This window comes from Phyllobates terribilis, unplaced genomic scaffold (genome assembly GCF_046119375.1).
Source record: "Phyllobates terribilis strain yellow unplaced genomic scaffold, ASM4611937v1 Scaffold_4__5_contigs__length_816908805, whole genome shotgun sequence".
Taxonomy (NCBI): domain Eukaryota; kingdom Metazoa; phylum Chordata; class Amphibia; order Anura; family Dendrobatidae; genus Phyllobates; species Phyllobates terribilis.
In genome coordinates, this window is record NW_027362764.1 from 563,396,308 (window position 1) to 563,419,895 (window position 23,588).

Below are 23,588 nucleotides of genomic sequence, written 5' to 3' on the forward strand. Positions count from 1 at the left end.
TAAAAAATTCCAGGTTGTAAGGTAGCAAAACATGAAAAATGCCAAGTGGTTTAATACTTTCACAAACCACTCTATCCTGAGCTTCAAAGGAGTCAGAGATTTAAACTAATACTCTTATTGTTGCCGAATAAACACCACTCCAAATAGTGTCGGAGAGGTTATATACTTAGGGTGTGGGGAGGTTAATTGAACACTGGAGGAAAAACATGTATGTATATCTTGTGGGTAAACTCTTCCAAAAAAAAAGAGGAGGTTGTCCACTAGTCTGATATTGATATCCTATGTGTGGGTCATCATTATAAGATTGGTGTGGGTCTAATACCGGACACATCCACCAATCCGCTTTTATCATCTCCAGTGGTAGCTGTATATAAAGAGTGTATGGTGCAGGACACCACAGCTCCATATTCTTGGTTTACCGACTGCTGTCGGGTACTGCTGACCAGCAAATATTCAGTTGATAACAGCTGGTTGGTGAAGGTGTTGGACACCCATCAAACTGATTTTGATGACTTATTCTATGGCTCTTTCATAGACGCTTGCATTTCCTGGAGAGTTACAATACATTGATGATGTCTTTTCATTTTTCTTCTAGCACAAGTTGATGTCCTCACTGCTGCCCTTAAAGCGTCCAGCTTAGAAACTCAGGAAGATAAAATATCCTCTCACTTGAATCAGGAGATCTACCGCAACAACACAATGGAGTCTGGGAGGATAATCTGCAGAGTCTCACAAGATGACTCCATTCCTCTAATCAGTGATTCTGTAGAGGTAAGGAAGTCCTCTTTTGTTTGTTTTTTTTTAAAGCAGTAGTCTTCGCTCTTTTACATTATTTTTTGTTCTGGGTGGTAGTTAAATCCTCAGCTGTGTGTTTGTTGTGAACATGGTGCAGTTGAATGGTTATTGCGAAACCCCAAAAGTAAATTTTCAATTTAATCTTTCAAAAACTATTAACTTTTGTAATTTAAAGTCAAGATAAAATTCCCTACTATTCACTCTCTACTGCAACTTGGGGTTCTGTCTATATTGCCCACTTCCGTTGACAATTAGTTTCAGAATTCCCAGTGCATGATGGGATACTCAAACGAATCCTCATCTGCTGGCTGAAACTGCTGTCACTCCCCTTTCCACCTTGAAACGAAGCACAATCTGCTGTCACTCCCCTTTCCAGAGTGAAAAGAAGAGTCATCGGGAGTGGGCGGGCTGGGACTTCCCGACACTCTGCTTGCCACCCTGAAACTAAGAATCATCAGTGACTCTTGATTTAGGGGCTGGTCCCTGAGTGTTTCCCCCTGTGCGATGAGCGCAGAGTCCGGTCTGCTTAGATGAATAGTAATAAGCTGCCAGCAGAGCAGTGTCACTACCCGGTGTGCAGGAGCACTAGCACTGCCCCTGCAGGTGGAGTCACTGGTCTATGTCGGGTTTAGTTACTTAAACTATTTTTTGCAAATGTATCCGTATTGATGAATATGTATCCTTTAAAGGGAACCTGTCACTCGATTTATGCTGTCCATTGCCCTAGCTACGCTATTGCACATTTTACTCTAAACACTCTTGTGTTTGCAGAAAACGTAGTTTGAAGAATCCAAGTGTGTACATGGTGAGAGAGCGGGGTGGAGATAATTCGGCTGGGGACTAATCTAGTCTCTCCCTACGGTCCCCAGACTGCTCTTTAAACTGTTTTATTTGAAACACTCGAGTATTTCAGTATCATGCACTGGTCTGCAGTCTTGCAGCCAGGACCTGATACGTGTTGCCTGTTATTTGGGCATTATTGATCATGTGACAGGTTCCCTTTAATGAGCACTTGTTAATTAGTTCTCCATGACTGATATATATGTATATCATGCTGATAATGCAGGTACTGCCCGTGTGATCAGCTGCTGGAGCCTGGCTGATATTCATAGCCGAAACTGTGGGAACTATGAGATCCCTGATCTCCACACATTAACTCCTTAGATACACTGTTAAATAACAAACACTGCATCTGAGGAGCTTGAAATAGGGAGAGCGGTAGTGTATCGTCAAAGCCAACAAAGGATCACATGTTCAAGTCCCTTTCATAAGAAAAATACAACCGGTTTTAATTTTAATTTTTTTTTATTTATTTTTTTACAGAATTTAAATGTTCTAAGTTTTTTTTTTTTTAATTAAAAAAAGGTTACATTTTGAAAACAAACGCCCCAATCTCCCATTTGCGATCAGTGTCTGTAACCACCTATATTATAAAACTATATAATTATGTATTTTTTTAAAAACTATGTATTTATTTGGTACAGTTATTGAATTGACTCCCAAAATATTTGTATGTCAACTTATATTGAATGGTGAACAATCATTAAAAAGTTTTATTTTTTTCTTATCATGCAAAAATGAACACACAGGCTCTGTTGATAGAAAATGTAAAACGTGGCTCTCGGAATGATGCAAAACATATTAATTTTTTTTTTTTTTTTTTTTTCCAACCTGAATTTATTGCGCAAAAAGTACTAGTTAAAGCATATACATTTCATGTATGCCACAATTTTATGCAAGGCTATGGAATAAAGTAACTCCTTGCTTGTCTAGCACATGAAGAGTGGGGGAGAAAACATGCTATAATGCGGCAGTGGGGGGGAAAAAAAGACCTGCTCCTTAAAGGGAACTGGTCACTTGATTCATGCTGCCCAAATTGCAGGAAGCATGAATCATACCTGGCTGCAATCATGCAGTCAGGCTCTGATTTCCCCTGAAACGCTCCAGAGTTTCAGATTATGTATACTTTAAAGATCCGGTTGGGGTGGGGAATATAGCCGGAGACTAGACTAGTTTGTTCCCACTCTCAGCTGGCTTTTCTCATCGTAGGTGATTGGCAGGTCTCTCCCATAGTGAGAAACCTGTCACTGGCACCGATAGAAGCTGGCTGGGGATAAAGCCTCACTAATGTGGTATCCAGCAGGATCTTTTAAAATACATTTTCTATAAAGCGCTGGAGCATTTCAGAGAAAAACTTAACGGACTGCACGATTGCAGCCATGCTCGGATTCATGCTGCACGTGGCGTGGGTAGCATGAATCGGGTCACAAGTTACCTTTTTAAGGGGTTAATGAGCAAAAACTTTCATTTGTGATTTATATTGGCTGTAGTATTGTAGTAATCCATAACCAGCTGGAGCTACTTGGCAAAATCTCTTTTACAACCCTTGGCAAAAATTATGGAATCACCGGGCTCGGAAGATGTTCATTCAGTTGTTTAATGTTGTTGAAAAAAAGCAAATCATAGACATGGCACAAAACTAAAGTCATTTCAAATGGCAACTTTAGGGCTTTAAGAAACACTAAAAGAAATCAAGATTAATAATGTGGTACTCAGTAAGGGTTATTTTTTTTCAGGCCAAGCAGAGGGAAAAAATTGTGGAATCGCTCAATTCTGAGGAAAAAAATATGGAATCACCCTGTAAATTTTCATTTCCAAAACACCTGCATCATATTTGATCTGCTAGTTAGTCTGCATCTAAAAAGGAGTGATCACACCTTGGAGAGCTGTTGCACCAAGTGGACTGATATGAATCATGGCTCCAACACGAGAGATGTCAATTGAAACACAGGAGAGGATTATCAAACTCTTAAAAGAAGGTAAATCATCACGAAATGTTGCAAAAGATGTTGGTTGTTCAGAGTCAGCTGTGTCTAAAATCTGGACCAAATACAAACAACATGGGAAAGTTGTTAAAGGCAAACATACTGGTAGACCAAGGAAGACATCAAAGCGTCAAGACCGGAAACTTAAAGCAATAGGTCTCCAAAACAGGAAATGCACAACAAAACAAATGAGGAACGAATGAGAGGAAACTGGAGTCAATGTCTGTGACCTAACTGTAAGAAACCGCCTAAAGGAAATGGGATTTACATACAGAAAAGCTAAACATAAGCCATCATTAACACCTAAACAGAAAAAAACAAGGTTACAATGGGCTAAGGAAAAGCAATCGTGGACTGTGGATGACTGGATAAAAATCATATTCAGTAATGCATCGCGAATCTGCATTGGGCAAGGTGATGCTGGAACTTTTGTTTGGTGCCGTTCCAATGAGATTTATAAAGATGACTGCATGAAGAGAACATGCAAATTTCCACAGTCATTGATGATATGGGGCTGCATGTCAGGTAAAGACACTGGGGAGATAGCTGTCATTACATCTTCAATAAATGCCCAAGTTTACATTGATATTTTGGACAGTTTTCTTATCCCATCAATTGAAAGGATGTTTGGGGATGATGACATAATTTTTCAAGATAATGCATCCTGCCATAGAGCAAAAACTGTGAAAACATTCCTTGAAAGAAGACACATAAGGTCAATGTCATGGCCTTCAAATAGTCCGGATCTCAATCCAATTGAAAATCTTTGGAAGTTGAAGAAAATGGTCCGTGACAAGGCTCCAACCTGCAAAGCTGATCTGGCAGCAGCAATCAGAGAAAGTTGGAGCCAGATTGATGAAGAGTACTGTTTGTCACTCATTAAGTCCATGCCTCAGAGACTGCAAGCTGTTATTAAAGCCAGAGGTGGTGCAACAAAATACTAGTGATGTATTGGAATGTTCTTTTGTGAGTTTGTTTTTCATGATTCCATAATTGTTTCCTCAGAATTGAGTGATTTCATAATTTTTTTCCCTCTGCTTGGTCTGAAAAAAATTACCCTTACTGAGTACCACATTTTTAATCTTGATTTCTTTTAGTGTTTCTTAAAGCCCTAAAGTTGCCATTTGAAATGACTTTTTTAGTTTTGTGCCATGTCTGTGATCTGCTTTTTTTCAACTACATTAAACAACTGAAATGAACATCCTCCGAGCCTGGTGATTCCATAATTTTTGCCAGGGGTTGTATGTATCCTAAATTATAGATGGTGGAAGCCCCCTGATCTTTTTTATACATTAAGTGGAATACTCTTTAGGGGTATGCTCTCCTCCAAATTACTGGGTGCAAAGGCAAATTTAATCTTATCCTATTCCTTCCTTCAAAATGGCTTTGATGACCATGTACAGTGCATGCAGTCCACTCTGCGCTACATCCACAATGATTCCGACTTGAGCACTAGTAGCAGCTATAGCCCTGAAGAGGAAAAGAAGTCCAAAGTGCAGGTGTGTGGACAGGCTTTCTTATGTGCATTTCTAATATCTAGAGAGTAAATATTAATTCATGGCTCTTATGTTCCTAGGATGTTGTACCTCAGGCCTTATTGGATCAGTATTTATCAATGACTGACCCTTCCCGTGCCCAGACTGTTGACACAGAGATTGCCAAGCATTGTGCCTATAGCATTCCAGGAGTGGCCCTCACACTGGGTAGACAAAACTGGCACTGTCTCCGGGACACTTATGAAACACTAGCAGCCGACATGCAGGTACATAACCATGTGGGTTCCTATCTAATCTCTGTTCACTAGTATACTTTTAAAGCAGTTGTCCACTACTCTGACAACCCCTTCTGAATGCCTGTCTTTTTCCCCAGTAAAATAATAACCCTTCCAGCGCCATTCCAGCAGTATCTGCAGTGGCTCTCCCGGGGATCGAGTGACATGATGTCACGTGATCCCTGTAGCCATTCAGCGCTGGTTCACGCTCCTCTCCTATGGACTTAATTGACATACGGAGGAAATGAAAGCTGCACCTGCTTTTTCACTTCCTCTGGACGTTTTGATTTATTCAAAGGAGGGAAGAGAGAAGCCAGCACTGATTGGCTGTAGGGATCGCGTGACATAATGTCATGCAATCCCTGGGAGAGCCAGTGCCAACTCCGATGGAATGGCATCGGTACCAGAGTAAACATACGGTTTCAGAAAGTGTTGTCTGAGCAGAGGACATCCCCCCCCCCCCCCTCTAATACACAAAGTAAGATATCTTTTGATTCTTATGTTTTTTTTCTCTTGATCAGTGGAAGGTGCGAAGAACATTGGCCTTTTCCATTCATGAATTAGCATTAATACTTGGTGATTCCCTTACTGCTGCAGACTTGCTGCCAATCTTCAATGGGTTTCTAAAGGACCTCGATGAAGTCAGGATAGGCGTCCTAAAACACCTTTATGACTTTTTAAAAGTGAGTTTGTACATTCTAAAAATTTTTACATTTTATTTAATACTTATGTTGGTTTTTTTTTTTGTTTTTTACATTTTCAGACTAATTCCCTAATTAATTATTTTGTATGTCACAATAAGGGACAAAAAAAATACAAGGTGTAAAAGGAGGGAGAGTGGGGTGGAAATGAGTTACTGAACAGCTAATTATGCGCCCTAATAGGATAAATTTAAATAGCCAGACTAGGTTGAAAAAAAATCCATTGCATAATATGCAAGTATCACTAATCGATTTACAGTCTGTACATTACACACAACTGATGCAGTTTTATCTTCTGGATTTGGGGGCAGAAAATGTAAGTATTACAGAAGCAACAAAGTTACCAAATTTATCCACATTCTTCATAAAACACCTGAAAATAAATTAATACATGGACTTAGTTTCATCAAAGCAATTTTGCCAGCTTTCTGGTGTAAATTGCTTTGAAAAGTCGCAAATGTTCTGCGCAACTCTGAGTTGTGAAATTTTTTTACGAGATGATGTTTTCACACCTGTTCCTCCCAGCTCCGCCAAAATAGGTGAAGGTGGGATTGTAGCATGACCCTCTGTGACTGTCCCTGCCCCAGAAATCTTACTCCATTCCCTCTGACTGGAGTAAGATATCTGGCTGGGCACATGGCACTTATCAGACTCCCCAGATTATTGAAAAGGCTTGCACCTATTACATTGTGCAGCTAGGTCAACATGAACAGTTTGGTGATAGGTCCTCTTTCATATAAGCAATCTTTAATTCTCCTCTTGAAAAACAGCTCCCCTTTTGAGGGCAAGAATTATCACAGGAATGTCAAAAGGCATGCAACCTAGATAAAGCAGCAGACCACACCATCAGCAGTGGTGGACATATAGTTAAGACTGAAATAGTACGTGGTTACATTTTAGCTAGTAGTACTCAATACAGCATGTAATCTGCATGTAGTGAAGTCGGTTTTAAATTTTCTTGGTGACTAGGTTCCAGCTCATTTCACCCAAGACTGAATGGTCTCCTCAAGGAACCTGGTAGCATCCAATACGAAAAGCTGAGCCTGCAGGGAGGCCCAATACTAGTAAAAAGACAGGGAAGTGATATTACATGAGGGAACCCAGGCGTTCACTTTGGACATGTTAAGCTCATTGATGGGGACTATTGACAAATCAATAGTGAAATTTTCAATTAAACATTATCCCCTTCAAAAAGATAGTGCTCTGATCAGATGGGACTGATCTTAGAGACAAGTAAGATACTTCCTTTGATAAGGCGATTCATTTTTATTATGGGGTCTCATGTATGTAACCAAACACTGAATAGCTTGCCTGATTTTCCAATGCATAGGGTGAAATCCAGTTGTTTTTTTGTTGTTTTTTTTCCTCCTGTTCCGCCTGGACACGTCCCATTGCAGTAGAAAAATAAGTGCTTATAAGATCCAAATATTTATAACAATATTTTTTTTTTCCAGCTTCTACAGTCTGACAAAAGAAGAGAATACCTTTATCAACTGCAGGAATTCTTGGTGACTGATAACTGTCGAAACTGGCGTTTCAGGGCAGAATTGGCAGAGTACGTGCATCTTGGAACTAAACTTTTTATAATATTTCCAGTATTCACTGAAGATTAAAACCAAATATTTTCCCCACATTATCTATCTGATCAGATTATCTATTCTGCACTTTCAGTTTAGTGTGTTTTTTTAGCCCTTAACGCATCCTGTGTGACATGAGTTTACGCATGTCTGTAGCAGGCTGCAAGAGTGTTTTTTTTTTTTTTTAAATGCCATGCCATACAGCAGGGGTGGGGAACATTTTTTTTTTCTGCCAAGATATAGTCTCCTCACAGGGGGAAATTGATCACAGCTCACGTTACATTTATATAAAACTCAAGAAGTGAGGTCTGCAGTATACATCATATAGTAGACACTGAGAATGCTCTATATACATCCTAGAAGACACTTGAGACTGCTGTACATAAATCACATAGGAGACACTGGGGCCACAGCATATACATCACTGGAGACGCTGCTGCTGCTTTCTTTGCTGGTAGGACTGGAGCTAGAGCGCGCTAACAGCTCCCCATAGTACGTTCTGACGCTGGCATGGGCTAGCGTCGGGACGTAATCCTTCATGGCATGTTCCGCGGTAGTCACTAGTGAAAGCAGCATGCTCATATTTTAAGGAGTAATTAAAGGACCTGCAAAGAGTGGCGGTCGAGCCAAGCACTGCGGTTCCCAGGAATCTACCCTTGGGCCATAGGTTCCCTGCCATGCAGTATTCAAATCATTAAAGGGAATCTGTCAGGTTCCCCATGCCCTCCAACTCGGCAGCATTCACATACATACGACTAAATTCCCTGCCTAAACAGCACTGTATAATGTTGTTCAGTTTAATTTAATGTTTAAAAAAAAAAAAGCATTTATAAGGTCCATTTTTCCTATGCTAATTAGGACTTTGACTAGTCGATTGTACATTAGTTTCCCCAGATTAGTTGGACCTCTTTCCATGTTATATATATGAATGCTGCTGAATTGGAGGGCATGGGGGACCTGACAGATTCCCTTTAAGTAATAAAACTGAGTGCTACTACATGATCTGTAAATCATGTATTTGCTGTAATACTTTATAGTGCACATCATATACTTTTTCATGTGTTCCCACTTTGGAATAGAGTGCTCTTGAGATGTGGTGGAACCCTGGCTTTACATGCAGTGGGCTGTAGTTCCTGAACATCTGGAGCTTGGATACTCCTGTAGTATCCTTTGGTCTGCATGGCCTCTCCAGTATACAGTCATTGCATGATGCACTTGAATAAAATAACTACTCATGTCCTGCTTGTATGTTTGCTGCTCTTTCTAGGCAGTTGGTTCTTCTACTTGAGCTGTACAGTGCCAGAGATATCTTTGACTATTTACTACCAATTGCTTTAACTCTCTGTGGGGACAAAGTATCGTCCGTCCGCTGGATATCATATAAACTGGTGAGTGTCTATTCTGCCAAGCCATCATCCTCCATCTTTTACCTGGACTCTTCTGTTTGGCAATTTATTGTCTAATGTGCCAAAAATTAGCAATAAGGCAGATTTGCTAATTCTGTCGAATGTATAGATGGTGTAAGCTTAGACTAGACACCTCCTCTTGGTTGGCATAATTTTAAACCATTTTGAGTAAAAATTTTAGAACATCTTAAGACATGCACCTTTCCAGCTAAACCATGCAGTTTTGTCGAAAGCACCAAAAAAGAATTGGTATCTAAAACTGTTAATTAGCATGACATACCGCTTATTAAAAAAAAAAAAACATATTTGGTATCGTTGCATCCATAAGTTTGATATATCAAAATATAAAAATTATATGGTAAACACCGTAAAAAGAAAAAAAATTGAAATGCTAAAACCGCTGTTTTTCAGTAACCATAGCTTCCCAAAACCAAATACAATAAGCCATTAAGTTGTCATATGTACTATAAATTGCTAACAATGAAATCATCAGCTTGCTACACAAGAAACACTCCTCACACAAGGCCATAGACTGAAAATTAACCGGCAACAACAGGTCTTGTAAAAATAAAATTGTTTTATGTTGCCATTTTCTAAGCATCTGTTTTGGGTTTTTTTCACCACTTTTAATTTAAAAAAAAAATTAAAAAGATGTACACATTTGGTATCGCCGTAATCAGTCACCATGGAGATCTCGCTACTGGATCATTTTTCCTAAGTAATAAACGCCATAAAAATCAACACCAAAAATAAAGGATTTTTTATTTTTACCATTTCACTCTACTCCAGATTTTTTTCCTGTTTTTCAGTAAAAGTTCTATTAGTAAATTGAATGGTCAAATTTAAAACTGCAATTCGTCCCACAAAAAAACAAGTCCTCATCGGGCTATGTTGATGGAAAAATTAAGTTCTACATCTTGGAAAAAGAAGAGGGAAAAAACAAAGTTGAAAAAAAATAATAATAATAATCAAAAAATTGCGGGAAAGGGTTAACAAATGGTTATGTAATTGGGAGGGTTGGAAAGAAAAAATGCAAATACTGGAGCTAAATACTGTTACACGGCTACTCACCCCTGCAACTTGTACTTCCATTGGGCATTCCTTTTGATGGTGCGAGCTCCTCTAATATCCAGTATGACAATGTGTTATAAATTGCTCACTTTTCAGGTTAGCGAGATGGTGAAGAAGTTGTACTTGGCTCCCACCCCAACCTTAGCCTTGGACCTCATGAATAAACTCGTGGAGCAGTTCTGTAGGAGCTCAAAATGGTCAGGACGACAATCGTTTGTGTTCATATGCCAGGTTGGTTCTCATCTCCTTAAATGTGGTATACAATTTCACTAGTTGGTCAGTGTACTGCAGTGACGCATCAGATTTTCCAGTGTTGGACCTGGTCTAACTTTTAGGGTGTATTTGTACTGAAATATCTATAGCTTTATGCACGCCGATCACTGACATGTGAAGTGAGAAACATTGATTGTCTGACTTTATCCCAGTCCTCGAAAGGCGCCGTAGTGAACAACTAGTGACTTGTCAGTTCATAAAGTTGATGCATTGGAAAGTGGAAAGATTGGCATGTATGTGGTTCTGAGTGACTTTGGGTTAATTTATGATGGCTACAGGGCATCTTGAAAACCACAGGTCTTGTGGGTTGCACTGAGTTTGCAGATGTTGGGATATGGACCCCCATTGGCCATTATTTTGCATGGGGAATGAAGGTTGGCCCGTCTAGTCCAGTACTATATAAGCGGTTCTGGAGCCCAATTGCTAGTTATGTTGGATATGCTAGAAAGAGGCTTCTAAGCTGCAGAACTGGGCCATTGAACAATGAAAGATGGTCCGGCGGGTCTATTTTATATTGTATGGACGGTTAAATGCGTGTACATCGCTTACCTGGGGAGAGTATTCACTATAGGGAAAAGGCAGGACGACAGGCAGTGCGAGGCTGGGGGTATGCTTTGGTCTTGTGGGGTTCATGCTCTGATAAGTTAGAACTGTGGTGTCCACTTAAAGGGGACACACACAATATTAGGCAGATTGATTGGCATTTAGGATAAATCATGTAGCATATATCCGAACAATCCTTTCCTTCTGTTTACTCAGCAGAACTGTATTATCATGTAGACCTAAACCAATTCCCTGTCCATTTCGGTTGATCAGAGTGTTGGAGCAGCTGATGGGGCCTATCTTTTGTAGTATTTCACTATATCGATAGATAGATATAGAGATATAGATATCTATCTTGTGACATAATAGGCAGATGAGTTGCCTGTGATCCAAGTATTTTCTTCATATAATGTCATATACTGTAATTGTTGTGTTTGTCTTAACAGGCTCTCATTGAAGATGACTGTCTTCCTATGGAGCAATTTGCTATGCATTTAATGCCTCCTCTGCTGCAGCTTGCCTCTGATAGAGTACCAAATGTCAGAGTCCTCCTTGCAAAGACCTTAAAGCAAACCCTGTTAGAGAAAGGTGAGCGGAGACCTTGCAATAATGCAAATAATGTCACGTCTTTAATTAACAATGCAACCATTTTAGTGGTGTAGGCCCATTGCACTCCTGATCTCCTTTTATCACGGTAGTGGAACCTGTACAGGAAAAACTCCGTTAACTTTGTGTGCGTTTCTCTTTGATAAGCAAACTTATAAAAAATTAGATGTGGCGTTAATATTTGTAGTTCTCCAGCCCACACTGAGAATATTAACAAGCCTGCAGTAAGTGTGCAGACGTGTCTCAGGATATGCAAGTGTGGTCATTGTCCAGATATTAAACAGCTCGTTGTATCACTCACTTATCTACTTTTCATTGGGCCGTTTTTTTTTTTAAAGTTAATTTTGCTCACTTAAAATCATATCAGAGAGGTCTGGTCACTAATATCTAGCCACCAAAGACTTTGGGTAAACTTCTTGCCCCATGTTTGATAGTTTTCTAGAAAATAAAAATCTTGGTGGTAAAGGGGAACTTATACATTAATGTGGATGCTTTTAGGTTGCCCACTGTGCTCTTTAATAATATTTTCTAATATTGGTATTGGTTAATTGTTGCCAACTCCGGCAGCTTCTCTTTGTAATGTAATGCTATATATTTTTATTTTTTTTTATCCCCAGAGTATTTCTTAACCTCTGCCAACTCTCACCAAGAAGCTGTGGAGCAGACTATTGTGGCTTTACAGATGGATTATGATAATGATGTCAAGTATTTTGCCAGCATACACCCGGCTAGCACCAAACTTGCAGATGATGCAATGAGCACTGCTTCTTCCACCTACTAATAAGCATTCATTTCCAAGGAAGGTTGAACTCAAACCCATGACCACATTATTGGCCTTTTCTGTATTGTTATTCCTGTTCTACTTTAGGAGGGAAGAGTAACTAACTATAAACTCAGAGGATCGCCACCAAAGCCTTAAGTATTCTGTCTTCCTGAGATGTCAAGAAACTTGAACTGGCTGATGAGTAACTTTATATCTGTGAGGGCATAAAGGTCTACTCTAGGTTGTCATTCAAAAAGTTCACTTAAGTCTCTCACTGCTGGAGCTGGTACTAAAGTGCTTGCATATATGTACTGTGCCATAATGCACCATTCTGAATGGGTACTAATGTGGCTTGCCATATGCAATAGCACTGTTATGTATCTATGGGTCATAATACAGTGACTTCTATTAATCTGTTCCAAATTATTGTAGAGAATTTCCAGTATTAGGGGCAAAGGGTTTTTTATTACGTGTTTCCCCCATCACTTTCTTAATGTGTGAATAGTTTCCTTCTTGAGATGTGTGTTAACTGAGAAATAAAGGGCAGTAAACCCTTTTTTTTCTTAAGGGCTCAGTGCTAACACTACATTAGATACTGATTTTAATTGTTAAATGCAGCATATTGCTGTACTTTTAGGCAGGCAACATTGCTGTTAAGTACCTCTATTCTAATTTTGTTTTCATGCTGGTCATGACCTGAAGGATATGTGTTGATTCATGTGCTTCAAGTCAAGTGTTTTTTTTTTTTTTTTTTTGTTTTTTTTAACTTGATCAGGATCAGCTATGAGGTGCAGAACTATTGGTCTTCATATAAATGTACATATCTGTTGTACTCCCTAGAGTACTGCATCTTTAATCATGCTGTTTAAAGCTCAGTTGTAATACAAGTTTATCTGCTTGTCTGAATAAAATTTATTAATAAGTTTCAGTACTTCTTTGCTCTCTTTTTGTACTTCATTTACTTGAGGGGATGAAAATGTGAAATTGTTATCTTTTTATTACTAGAAAGTGGGCGATGCTAGAAAAGATCTTTATAAACCCAGTCTACAGTCCTTGGAATAATCAGCTAGAGTGTGTTCTCAATAGGAGGCAGGCACTGATCTGGTGTCCAAATTTACCTAAATTTTCAATTTAGTTGTGTAAGTTGTTTGTTTTTTTGTTTGTTTTGTTGTTTTTTTTATTATTTTTCTTTCTAGACTTTAAACAGGGTTGGTAAGTATTACTGCAGCATTCTGGCTTTCCATAGCCTCTGTCTTTTCAGTTACCCCTCTCCTTTTTTCCTCACCGTGCCTTAAAATTCTCGTTTTCGTGCTTCCTTAAAAAGGTATTCTCAAGTTTTGAAAGTTATCCCTTGTCCCAGCCCTGATCTGACTGCCGTGACCTTTTGGATAAGTGGTAGGCACCCTTTTAGGGTGCTATCTCCTGCCTCACCGAGTGAGTTAGTCTATGGGGGGTAAAAAAATTACATTGCTGAATGCCTGCAGCTGCCCGGCATCTTCCTCCGGCCGCAGGCATTCAGCACAGTGACAGCCGGGTGTGGGCACACAGGCGAGCAGTGTCAGTCACTGACAACGCTCACCCCTCTCACTTCCTGCATTCCGGCCATCACTGCTCCCTCCCCACACTCAATTGTACTCGTGTCTGTCAGACATCATACTGTATATTGGTGCACTGTGGTGGACAGAGTGCTGCAACCTCATTTATAGAAACTGCAACTACAATTTTCTATAGTGAGGTTGCAGCACTTTGCACCTCCAAGAAGAGATTCCTACCATTGTAGGATACTCCTTTCTGGACATATATTTTTAAGTCACTTTGCACTTTATAGACACAGAGGCATTTTTGTTCTATGTTTTGGAGCAACACAGGTCTAATTTACCTTTTTATTTTCCCCTATGCAAGTACAATCCCCTTATGACCTCTCATTACTGAGAGAGCAATGAGTCGGGAGGGATTTTTTTCTGGGGTTAATACGAGAGCTATACTTGGTTACTGCCCTTGTTAGGGTGGGAGTATATAAATGGGGCATGACAGGGTAGATAGATGTGGTGATTGACCTCGGCTACTCGTGAAACCCTATGGAATCTGACATCCCTATGGTTCAAATGGGGCACATCAGGAGCTCTCTAAACGCAACATGGCGTCCGCTAATTATTCAAGCAAATTTTGCAATCAAAAAGTCAAATGGCGCTCCTTCCCTTCCGAACCCTGCTGTGCGCCCAAACAGTGGTTTTCCCCCACATATGGGGTATCTGCGTGCCCAGGGGAAATTGCACAACAAATTTTGGGGTCCATTTTTTCCTGTTACCCCTGTGAAAATAAATTAAAAAATTGGGTCTAAAGTAACATTTTTGTGAAAAAAGTTAAATGTTCATTTTTTTCTTCCACATTCCAACAATTCCTGTGAAGCACCTGAAGGGTTAATAAAGTTCTTGAATGTGGTTTTGAGTTCCTTGAGGGGTGCAGTTTTTAGAATGTTGTCACTTTTGGGTATTTTCTGTCATAAAGACTCCTCACAGTGACTTCAAATGTGATGTGGTCCCTAAAAAAAAAAATGGTTTTGTAAATTTTGTTGGAAGAAATGAGAAATTGCTGATCAACTTTTACCCCTTTATAGCTCCCTAATAAAAAATAAATAAATAAATTTTGGTTCCAAAATTGTGCTGATGTAAAGTAGAGATGTGGGGAATGTTATTTATTAACTATTTTGTGTGACATCTCTCTGATTTAAGTCCATAAAAATTAAAATTTTGAAAATTGCAAAATTTTTGCCAAATTTCAGTTTTTTTCACAAATAAACGCAAGTGATATCGAAGAAATTTTTACAACAATCATGAAGTACAATATGTCACGAAAAAACAATCTCGGAATCGGGGATCCGTTGAAGCTTTCTAGAGTAATTACCTCATAAAGTGACAGTGGTCAGAATTGTAAAAATTGGCCCGGTCATTAACGTGCAAACCACCTTGGGTTGTAAAGGGGTTAAGCCCTGCCGCCACCATTTTGTGCACATTGCGTCTGAAGCCTGCGTTCTATAAGCATAGGGAGAGATCACTGAGCTGCTAGGGAAAGTGTTTAGGCCTCTTGATCAAGCAAAAAGCCTTTATAAGGGCTACCTGCAGTGTGTACTAGTTCTGTGTTTAAAGGAACCGCTCACTAGCTCCATAATACCACCAAAAAATAGCTCTTTTCAGAGCTGAAGACTCACAACAAAGTCAGAGTACAGGGGAGAGTGTGTATTAGCTAGGGAGAGGATAAAGTATTCTTCCAGTGTCCATCTTAAAACAGCTCTGGTCAGAGGCAAAGCAATATTTTTCCTGCACACACAGAATAAGCATTGTGTGCTGCTTTTATTTATTTTTTATAGCACTGGTCTATTTCCCCTGCTGTTTTAGGGGTCAGAGTCTGCCTTCTGTCCATATTAGTGTACATAAAAAAAGCTTTGATTGCTCTGCACAAAGCAGTAGTCCAATATTTCTTACTGCCTTCTACAAACAAGCACCAGGCCATTTTAACCACTATTTTGGCTGTGACCGCTAGCTTGGCTTGTGCCATCAACATCTGAAAATCTGTCAACAAAATGCCAGAAAGGCTTGTTGTTAAGGGACGTGGACGTGGTGTTGTCCATAGTGCGCAAGAAGGCACTCAGTCTGTGTCAGGTCAGAAGAAACTTGATGCATCCACTATGTTCCTGGAAAAAATTCCCAGTCTGGAACGTAAACGTGTGTGGAAGCCAGAAGAGCAAGAGCAGATTCTGTCTTGGATAGCAGACAAGGCCTCTACGCATTTGTCAAGCAGCAACAAATCTTCCATGACCACACAGTCTACTGTGGATACACAGAAGGCTGGCCCATCCAATCCTGAAACTGGTTCTCCTTCCTACCGCCATTATCAGTCACAGGAGACATATGACCCCAAGCTTGGCCACTCCGAGGATCTGTTTGATACGTATCCTTTGGTTGGCTCTGGCCTATCACCGTGCAGCATTGAAGAGGGACAAGAGGAGCTGGCGTGCGTTGATGCTGAAGTATTTGAGGACTTACGGCCAGAAGAAACCAACTTGGCGGAACGTCATTTACTGTCTCCAGAGGTGGAGGCTGATGAGACACAGTTGCCATCAGGTCAGCCTACAATGTCAACTGGGAATGACGATGAGATGGAAGACGAGGTGGTCGATGATGAATCCACTGATCCTGCCTGGACCGTTGGCATGCATAGCCATGACAGCAACACAGAGGAAGATGGATATGTAGCACCAACACAGGCACTAAGGGGTCGTGGTTTGCCCAGAGTGAGAACTGGGTCAACTGTTCCCAAGAGCCCCCCCGCTGTGTGCCACCTAACAGACACCTGGACAAGTTGTTGTGGACAGGAACGATACATTTCTGTCACGGCACACTGGGTGAACCTGGTGGAGGGTGGGACAAAGGCCTAAACGAGAACAACAAACATCCTACCTACGCCAAGAGTAGCGGGCCCAACTTCTGTCAGGGTTTCCGCCTCTTCATATTCCACTTCCTCTCTCCCCTCCTCCTGCTCCTCATCCTCTGCTGAATTACCCTCCCCATCACTGCTAAGCTGGGACCTGTGCAGCAGCGCATCAGCAAAGCGGCAACACGCTCTGCTGAAGCTGATCTGTTTAGGCCAGAAAGCACACACTGCAGCAGAGCTGTGGCAAGCTTTAAAACAGACCGATCAGTGGCTCTCCCCGCTGCACCTCCAACCCGGTCTGGTCGTCTGTGATAATGGGCGTAACCTGGTGGCGGCTCTAAAGGTTGGCAAGCTGGTACACGTGCCATGCATGGCTCACGTGCTGAACCTAGTTGTTCAGAAATTTCTGAAAACTTACTGTGACTTGCCTTACCTAGTTGAGAAGGTGTGTTGTATTAGCGCCCATTTCCACCAATCCTCTACCGCTTTTGCTGCTCTTACATCGCTGCAAAAGCACTTGAATTTGCCAAGTCACCGACTCATTTGCAACCTGCCCACACAGTGGAACTCCACCTATCATATGTTGGCGAGGATTAGTGAACAGCAGAGGGCAGTAGCTGAATACCAGCTTCAGCATGCCCGTCAGACTGAAAGTCAGCCACCACACATAACTGTCGAGTGGGTGTGGATCGCTGATATTTGTGAGGTTCTTGAGAACTTTGAGTACTGCACCAACCTCATGAGCGGTGATCAGGCTATTATCAACGTAACCATCCCGCTGCTGTGTCTCTTGAAGCAATCACTGCAGAATCTCAAAGAGGAAGCTTTGAGTGCCCTGCATGTTGGTATGGAGCCAGATTGCCCAATAGGTGATACTACCCAGCCTAGCCAATATTCTCAGGCAACATTGGGTGATGAGGAGTGAGAGGACTTGTTTTTCTATGCTACCGAGGGGACTTGTAATGCTACAGAGGGGACACCCAACCCAAGCTTCATGTCTGTCCAGCCTGGGTGGGCTGGAGAGGAGGAGGCCAGTCAGCGTGAGGAGAGGCTGGGTAATGTTTCTACTGTTGGGGAGACAGAACATTTGCCTTTTTGCAGCTTGGCCCACATGGCACAGTTCATGTGTCTGTGGCAAGACCCTCGCATGATACACATTTTATCCAACAACCTATATTGGTTGGCCACCTTTCTCGATCCACGGTACAAGGAGAAATTTCCTTCTCTCCTTTTTTGGAGTCACCAAAGAGTTTTACAATGGAATCGTTCAAGAGGACCATTGTAGATCAGTTGCTGAAAACATCACCCTCAGACAATGCTGGTGGCAGACGTACCAGCTCTTTTCAACACCAAGGGATAATGAGGAGGGACACTTGTCATGGAATCTCCCTGCACCTATGACACAGCCCTCAGGAGTAATTTTTGGAAATGCGATGCTGCACATTCTGCACGGAACCAAGTAGTACAGTATCAAGAATTCTTCTCTTCCTAAGCTTTTCCAACCCATCCTGGAGGGGGGCACCATATATCCTTTGTCCTTTGACTTGCACAAGTGATATATTTGATATTGCATTTTTGGCCTGTTACATACAATTTAGGTTAGGCTTGGTAGTTGTTCTTGTGTGTCTGTAAAAGTGGCGAAACACTGCGACAAACTTATTCCCAGAAACCAGATGTTAGTCAGAAATGCATGCAGACACATTCTCCAGGCTCTTCCCATTCTGTTTCATCACTTTCCCATCCATTTCAGCCTTTTCCTCAGGCTCCCAGAACCTTTTGTAGGGTCCAGCAGAAAATTACTCGCATTTCCCATTGACTTACATTGTACTCGCTATTCGGAACGAATACGCGATTATTACAAAGTACTCGTTACGAGTATAGCAATTACGAATATTATGGTACTTGCTCATCACTAATTACAACCTCTGCTTAAATATTTTTGTAATCAGATTTGTGTGTGATGCATCAGCACAATATAGTCTAAGTTGATGAAGTGAAGCGAGAAAAATATAGGCATAAATTAACCCCTTTACCATCTTGAGTTTTTGTTTTTGTTTTCTGCTCCCTGTATTCCCAGAGCCATAACTTTTTTATTTTTCGTTCAATATGGCCATGTGAGGGCTTGTTTTTTTGCGGAACAAGTTGTACTTTTGAACGACACCATTGCTTTTACCATATCGTGTACTATAAAACAAAAAAAAGAAAAAAAAGCTTCAAAGTGCAGTGAAATTATAAAAAAAAAAGTGCAATTCCACAATTTATTTTTTTTACCATGTTCACTAAATGCTATACAATTTGCATATTCCAGGTGCCTTCTGGGAAAAGCGAAGAGTCTCCCTCAGCTAGAAGATCGTTGGGTACAGCCGGGACCAGCTGCTTGGAAAGCATCGCCAAACCAGGGATTGAAGCTTGAAGAGGACAATTTGCATATTCCAGGTGCCTTCTGGGAAAAGCGAATTTGTTTATCCTAGGGTATCACAAGAAAGAAGACAGACATCAAGTCAGCAGGGACAAGGAGCAGCATGGCAGATGTGGTGAGCTGCAACATGTTCTACATGTTCACAGATCGACCAGAAGATGAAACCAACTTCACCTGCCAGAAGTGTAGACTACTGGCTCTTTTAGAAGAAAAGGTGCGGGGACTGGAAGAAAGAATTGCGACATTAAAAGTCATGAAGGAAAATGAAGACTTCCTGGACAGAACAGAAGCGTCACTACTGGTCACGGAAAGTGAAGGAAGCGTCAGAGAGCCTCCAGAGGCAGACAAGTGGAGGCAAGTGACAAAAAGAAGCAAGAAGACCATGGAGACACCACCAACCACACAACTGAGAAACAGATTCCAAGGACTTGTGGAGGACGAAGATGGCACACCTAAGGATGAGGCACTACCAGCAAGCAAAGAAGAAAAGAGCACCCAGAAGCGACAAGAAAAAGGACAGCCAAGAAGGGAAGAAGAGTGGTGGTGGTGGGAGACTCACTACTGAGAGGAACAGAAGCAGCTATCTGCAGACCGGACATAACCGCAAGAGAAGTATGCTGCCTCCCAGGTGCGAAGATCAAGGATGTTACCGATAGGATACCGAAGCTCATCAGTTCCAAGGATGTCCACCCATTTCTTCTGATACATGTTGGCACCAATGACACGGCAAGGAAGGACCTACCGACAATCTGCAAGGACTTCGAAGCATTGGGGAAGAAAGTAAAAGAACTGGATGCGCAGGTAGTTTTTTCTTCTGTCCTTCCAGTAGACGGGCATGGCGTCAGGAGATGGAACAGGATCCTTGATGTGAACAACTGGCTGAGACGATGGTGCAGACAACAAGGATTTGGATTCCTGGACCACGGTGTGAATTACCTCTATGACGGACTCCTTGCCAGAGACTGACTACACCTCAACAAACCCGAGAAACACACATTCGCCAGGAGACTCGCAACACTCATCAGGAGGGCGTTAAACTAGAAGAAGAGGGGATGGGAAGAAAAACGCCGGACACGAACATGAAACCAGAGAACATACTAATGAAAGATATGACGTGCGACAAAGAAGGTCCAAGACAAGATACTTGGAAGGGAGGTAAGAAAATTTCTAATACAATCCACAGGGAGAAGATTGGAACAAAACAAAATCGTGTAAACTGCGTGCTAGCAAATGCCAGAAGCCTGACAAACAAGATGGATGAACTGGAAGCAGAAATATCTACAGGTAACTATGACATAGTGGGAATAACCGAGACATGGTTAGATGAAAGCTATGACTGGGCAGTTAACTTACAGGGTTACAGTCTGTTTAGAAGGGATCGAAGAAGTCGGAAAGGGGGTGGAGTCTGTCTATGTAAAGACGTGTCTAAAGCCTACAATACGGGAGGATGTATGGGAGGGAAATGAGGAGGTCGAGTCCTTATGGGTGGAGATACATGGGGCAAAAAACAATAATAAAATTATCATAAGAGTCTGTTATAAACCACCAAATATGGCAGAAGCCACGGAGAGTCTATTAATGAGACAAATAGACGAAGTAGCAAAAAAATAACGAGGTGATTATTATGGGGGACTTCAACTAGCCCAATATAGACTGGAAAACTGAAAGCTGTAGATCTCAGAAAGGAAACAGGTTTCTGTCAATTATCAAAGACAATTATTTGTCACACCTTGTGCAGGAACCAACTAGAGGGACGGCCCTTTTAGACTTAATATTAACTAACAGGCCAGACAGAATAACTGAGGTGCAGGTCGGGGGGCACCTGGGAAATAGTGACCGCAACATTATACAATTCCACATGTGCTTCAGTAGGGTGCCCAGCAAGGGAATCACAAAAACACTGAACTTCAGGAGGGCAAAGTTTGACCAGCTAAGGGTGCCCTTCACCTTATAGACTGGGATAGTATCTTCAGTAATAGGAGCACGGATAGAAAATGGGAAATTTTCAAAACAGTCCTACATAGTCACTGTAGAAGGTACATACCTTATGGGAATAAAAGGGCTAGGAATAGGAGGAAGCCAATGTGGCTAAATAAGGAAGTCAAGAGGGCAATGAAAAACAAAAAAAGGGCTTTCGGTAAACTTAAACAAGAAGGCAGCGAGGAAGCGCTAATATCTTATAGGGAAAAAAACAAAATCTGTAAGAAACAAATAAGAATAGCAAAAGAGTAGACAGGGAGACTAATTGCCAAGGAAAGTAAAACTAATCCCAAACTGTTCTTTAACTATATAAACAGTAAAAGGATTAAAACTGATGGAGTAGGCCCATTGAAAAATAACCTGGGTAAAATCATAGAGGGCGATGAGGGTAAAGCAAACCTACTCAATAGCTTCTTCTCCACTGTTTTCACAAAAGAAAACAATTTATCGGAGGAAATGCAGAGTGATAAAGTAAACCCTCCGCTAAATATCACCCACCTAACCCAGTGTCTATCAAAATAGACAAGTCACCAGGCCCAGATGGCATACACCCCCGGGTATTAAAATAATTAAGTAATGTGGTAGACAGACCGCTGTATCTTATATTCAAGCACTCTTTATGGACAGGGACTGTCCCACTAGACTGGCGCCAAGCAAATGTGGTACCAATATTCAAAAAGGGGTCTAAAAGTGACCCTGGGAAGTATAGACCAGTAAGCTTAACGTCTGTTGTGGGTAAATTGTTTGAAGGATTTCTTAGACAGTTATTATCATTAAGATATTCTACAATAGCATCTCTAACTCCATATCAACATGGATTCATGAGGGATCGCTCCTGCCAAACAAACCTGATGGCCTTCTACGAGGAGGTGAGCTCACAGCTGGACCGGGGAGAGTCAGTGGATGTTGTATACCTGGACTTCTCCAAAGCGTTTGATACCGTGCCACACAAATGGTTGGTATATAAAATGAGAATGCTTGGTCTGGGGGATAATGTGTGCAAGTGGGTAAATAGCTGGCTGAGTGATAGAAAGCAGAGGGTGGTTATCAATGGAGTAAGCTCAGGGTGTGTCAGGGTTACTAGCAGGGTGCCTCAAGGGTCTGTCTTGGGCCCTATATTATTTAATATATTTATTAATGATCTAGTGGAAGGGTTGCATAGTAAAATAGCAATATTTGCAGATGATACTAAACTTTGTAAAGTAGTTAATACAGATGAGGATAGGGCACAGCTACAGGAGGATTTAGATAAATTGGGGAGTTGGGCCAAAAAATGGCAAATGGGGTTCAATGCCGATAAATGTAAGGTCATGCACATGGGAAAGAAAAACAGCAGTCACCCATACATATTAAATGGGAAACCGTTGGGGAAATCTGACATGGAGAAGGACCTGGGCGTCTTGGTTAACAGCAAATTAAATTGGAGTGCCCAGTGTCAGGCAGCAGCTGCATAGGGAAATAGAGTCATGGCATGCATCAGAAGAGGAATCGTATGATGAGAACATTTTTCTTCCTCTGTATAAAGCGCTGGTAAGGCCGCACTTAGAATATTGTGCACAGTTCTGGGCTCCGGTGCTCAGGAAAGACATATTGGAGCTAGAGAGGGTACAAAGGAGGGCGACTAAGGTAATAAAGGGAAAGAAGGGACTGGAATACCCAGAGAGGTTGTCAAAATTAGGCCTATTTATGTTGGAAAAGAGAAGGCTTAGGGGAGACCTCATAAACATGTATAAATACATCAGGGGGCAGTACAGAGATCTCTCCCATGACCTGTTTATTCCAAGGATGGTGACAAAGACGAGGGGGCACACTATGCGTCTGGAGGAAAGGAGGTTCCTGCACCAGCATAGAAGGGGATTCTTTACGGTCAGAGCCGTGAGACTCTGGAACTCTCTGGGAGAGGAAGTGGTGATGTCCAACTCACTTAATGAGTTCAAGAGAGGCCTGGACGCCTTTCTTGAGAACAATAAAATTACATCTTATGCTTAGTGATAGTTAATTAATCCAGGGATTTAACCTGACTGCCAGATTGGAGTCGGGAAGTGAATTTTTCCTCAATGATGTAAATTGGCCTATACCGCATGGGGTTTCTTTGCCTTCCCCTGGATCAACGCTGCGGAATAGCTGCAGTGCACAAGAAATAGGCTGAACTGGATGGACGCTTGTCTTCTTTCGGCCTTATAAACTATGCAACTATGTAACTATAACTGACCTGCCATTATGATTCTCCAGGTCATTACGAGTTTGTAGATAAAAACATGTTGTTTTTTTTTTATTTAAGTGGGGAAAAAATCCAAAGTTTGCAAAAAATAGTCGCCATTTTCCAAGACCCATAGCATCTCCATTTATCGGGATCTGAGGCCGGGTGAGGGCTTATCTTTTGAGCACCGAGCTGACATTTTGATTTATATTATTTTGGGGTAGATA

The 23,588-nt window shown here is 41.3% G+C and overlaps 1 protein-coding gene across 3 annotated transcripts in view; it reads left to right on the top strand.

Annotated features, from left to right (window-relative positions):
- The window catches only part of PPP4R1 (protein phosphatase 4 regulatory subunit 1), a 46,419-nt gene extending 33,264 nt beyond the window's left edge, over positions 1 to 13,155 (top strand). For 2 of the 3 annotated variants that reach the window (XM_073679037.1, XM_073679038.1), the window contains exons 12-20: positions 596 to 771; positions 5,024 to 5,119; positions 5,197 to 5,382; positions 5,913 to 6,074; positions 7,547 to 7,647; positions 8,937 to 9,057; positions 10,243 to 10,377; positions 11,409 to 11,550; positions 12,186 to 13,155. In XM_073679037.1, the coding sequence (XP_073535138.1) occupies positions 596 to 771; positions 5,024 to 5,119; positions 5,197 to 5,382; positions 5,913 to 6,074; positions 7,547 to 7,647; positions 8,937 to 9,057; positions 10,243 to 10,377; positions 11,409 to 11,550; positions 12,186 to 12,349 (1,283 nt within the window). In that variant the 3' untranslated portion in view covers positions 12,350 to 13,155. The remainder of the gene's footprint in view (positions 1 to 595; positions 772 to 5,023; positions 5,120 to 5,196; positions 5,383 to 5,912; positions 6,075 to 7,546; positions 7,648 to 8,936; positions 9,058 to 10,242; positions 10,378 to 11,408; positions 11,551 to 12,185) is intronic. The other variant, XM_073679039.1, reaches the window with a different exon arrangement.
- Positions 13,156 to 23,588: the final 10,433 nt, after the last annotated feature.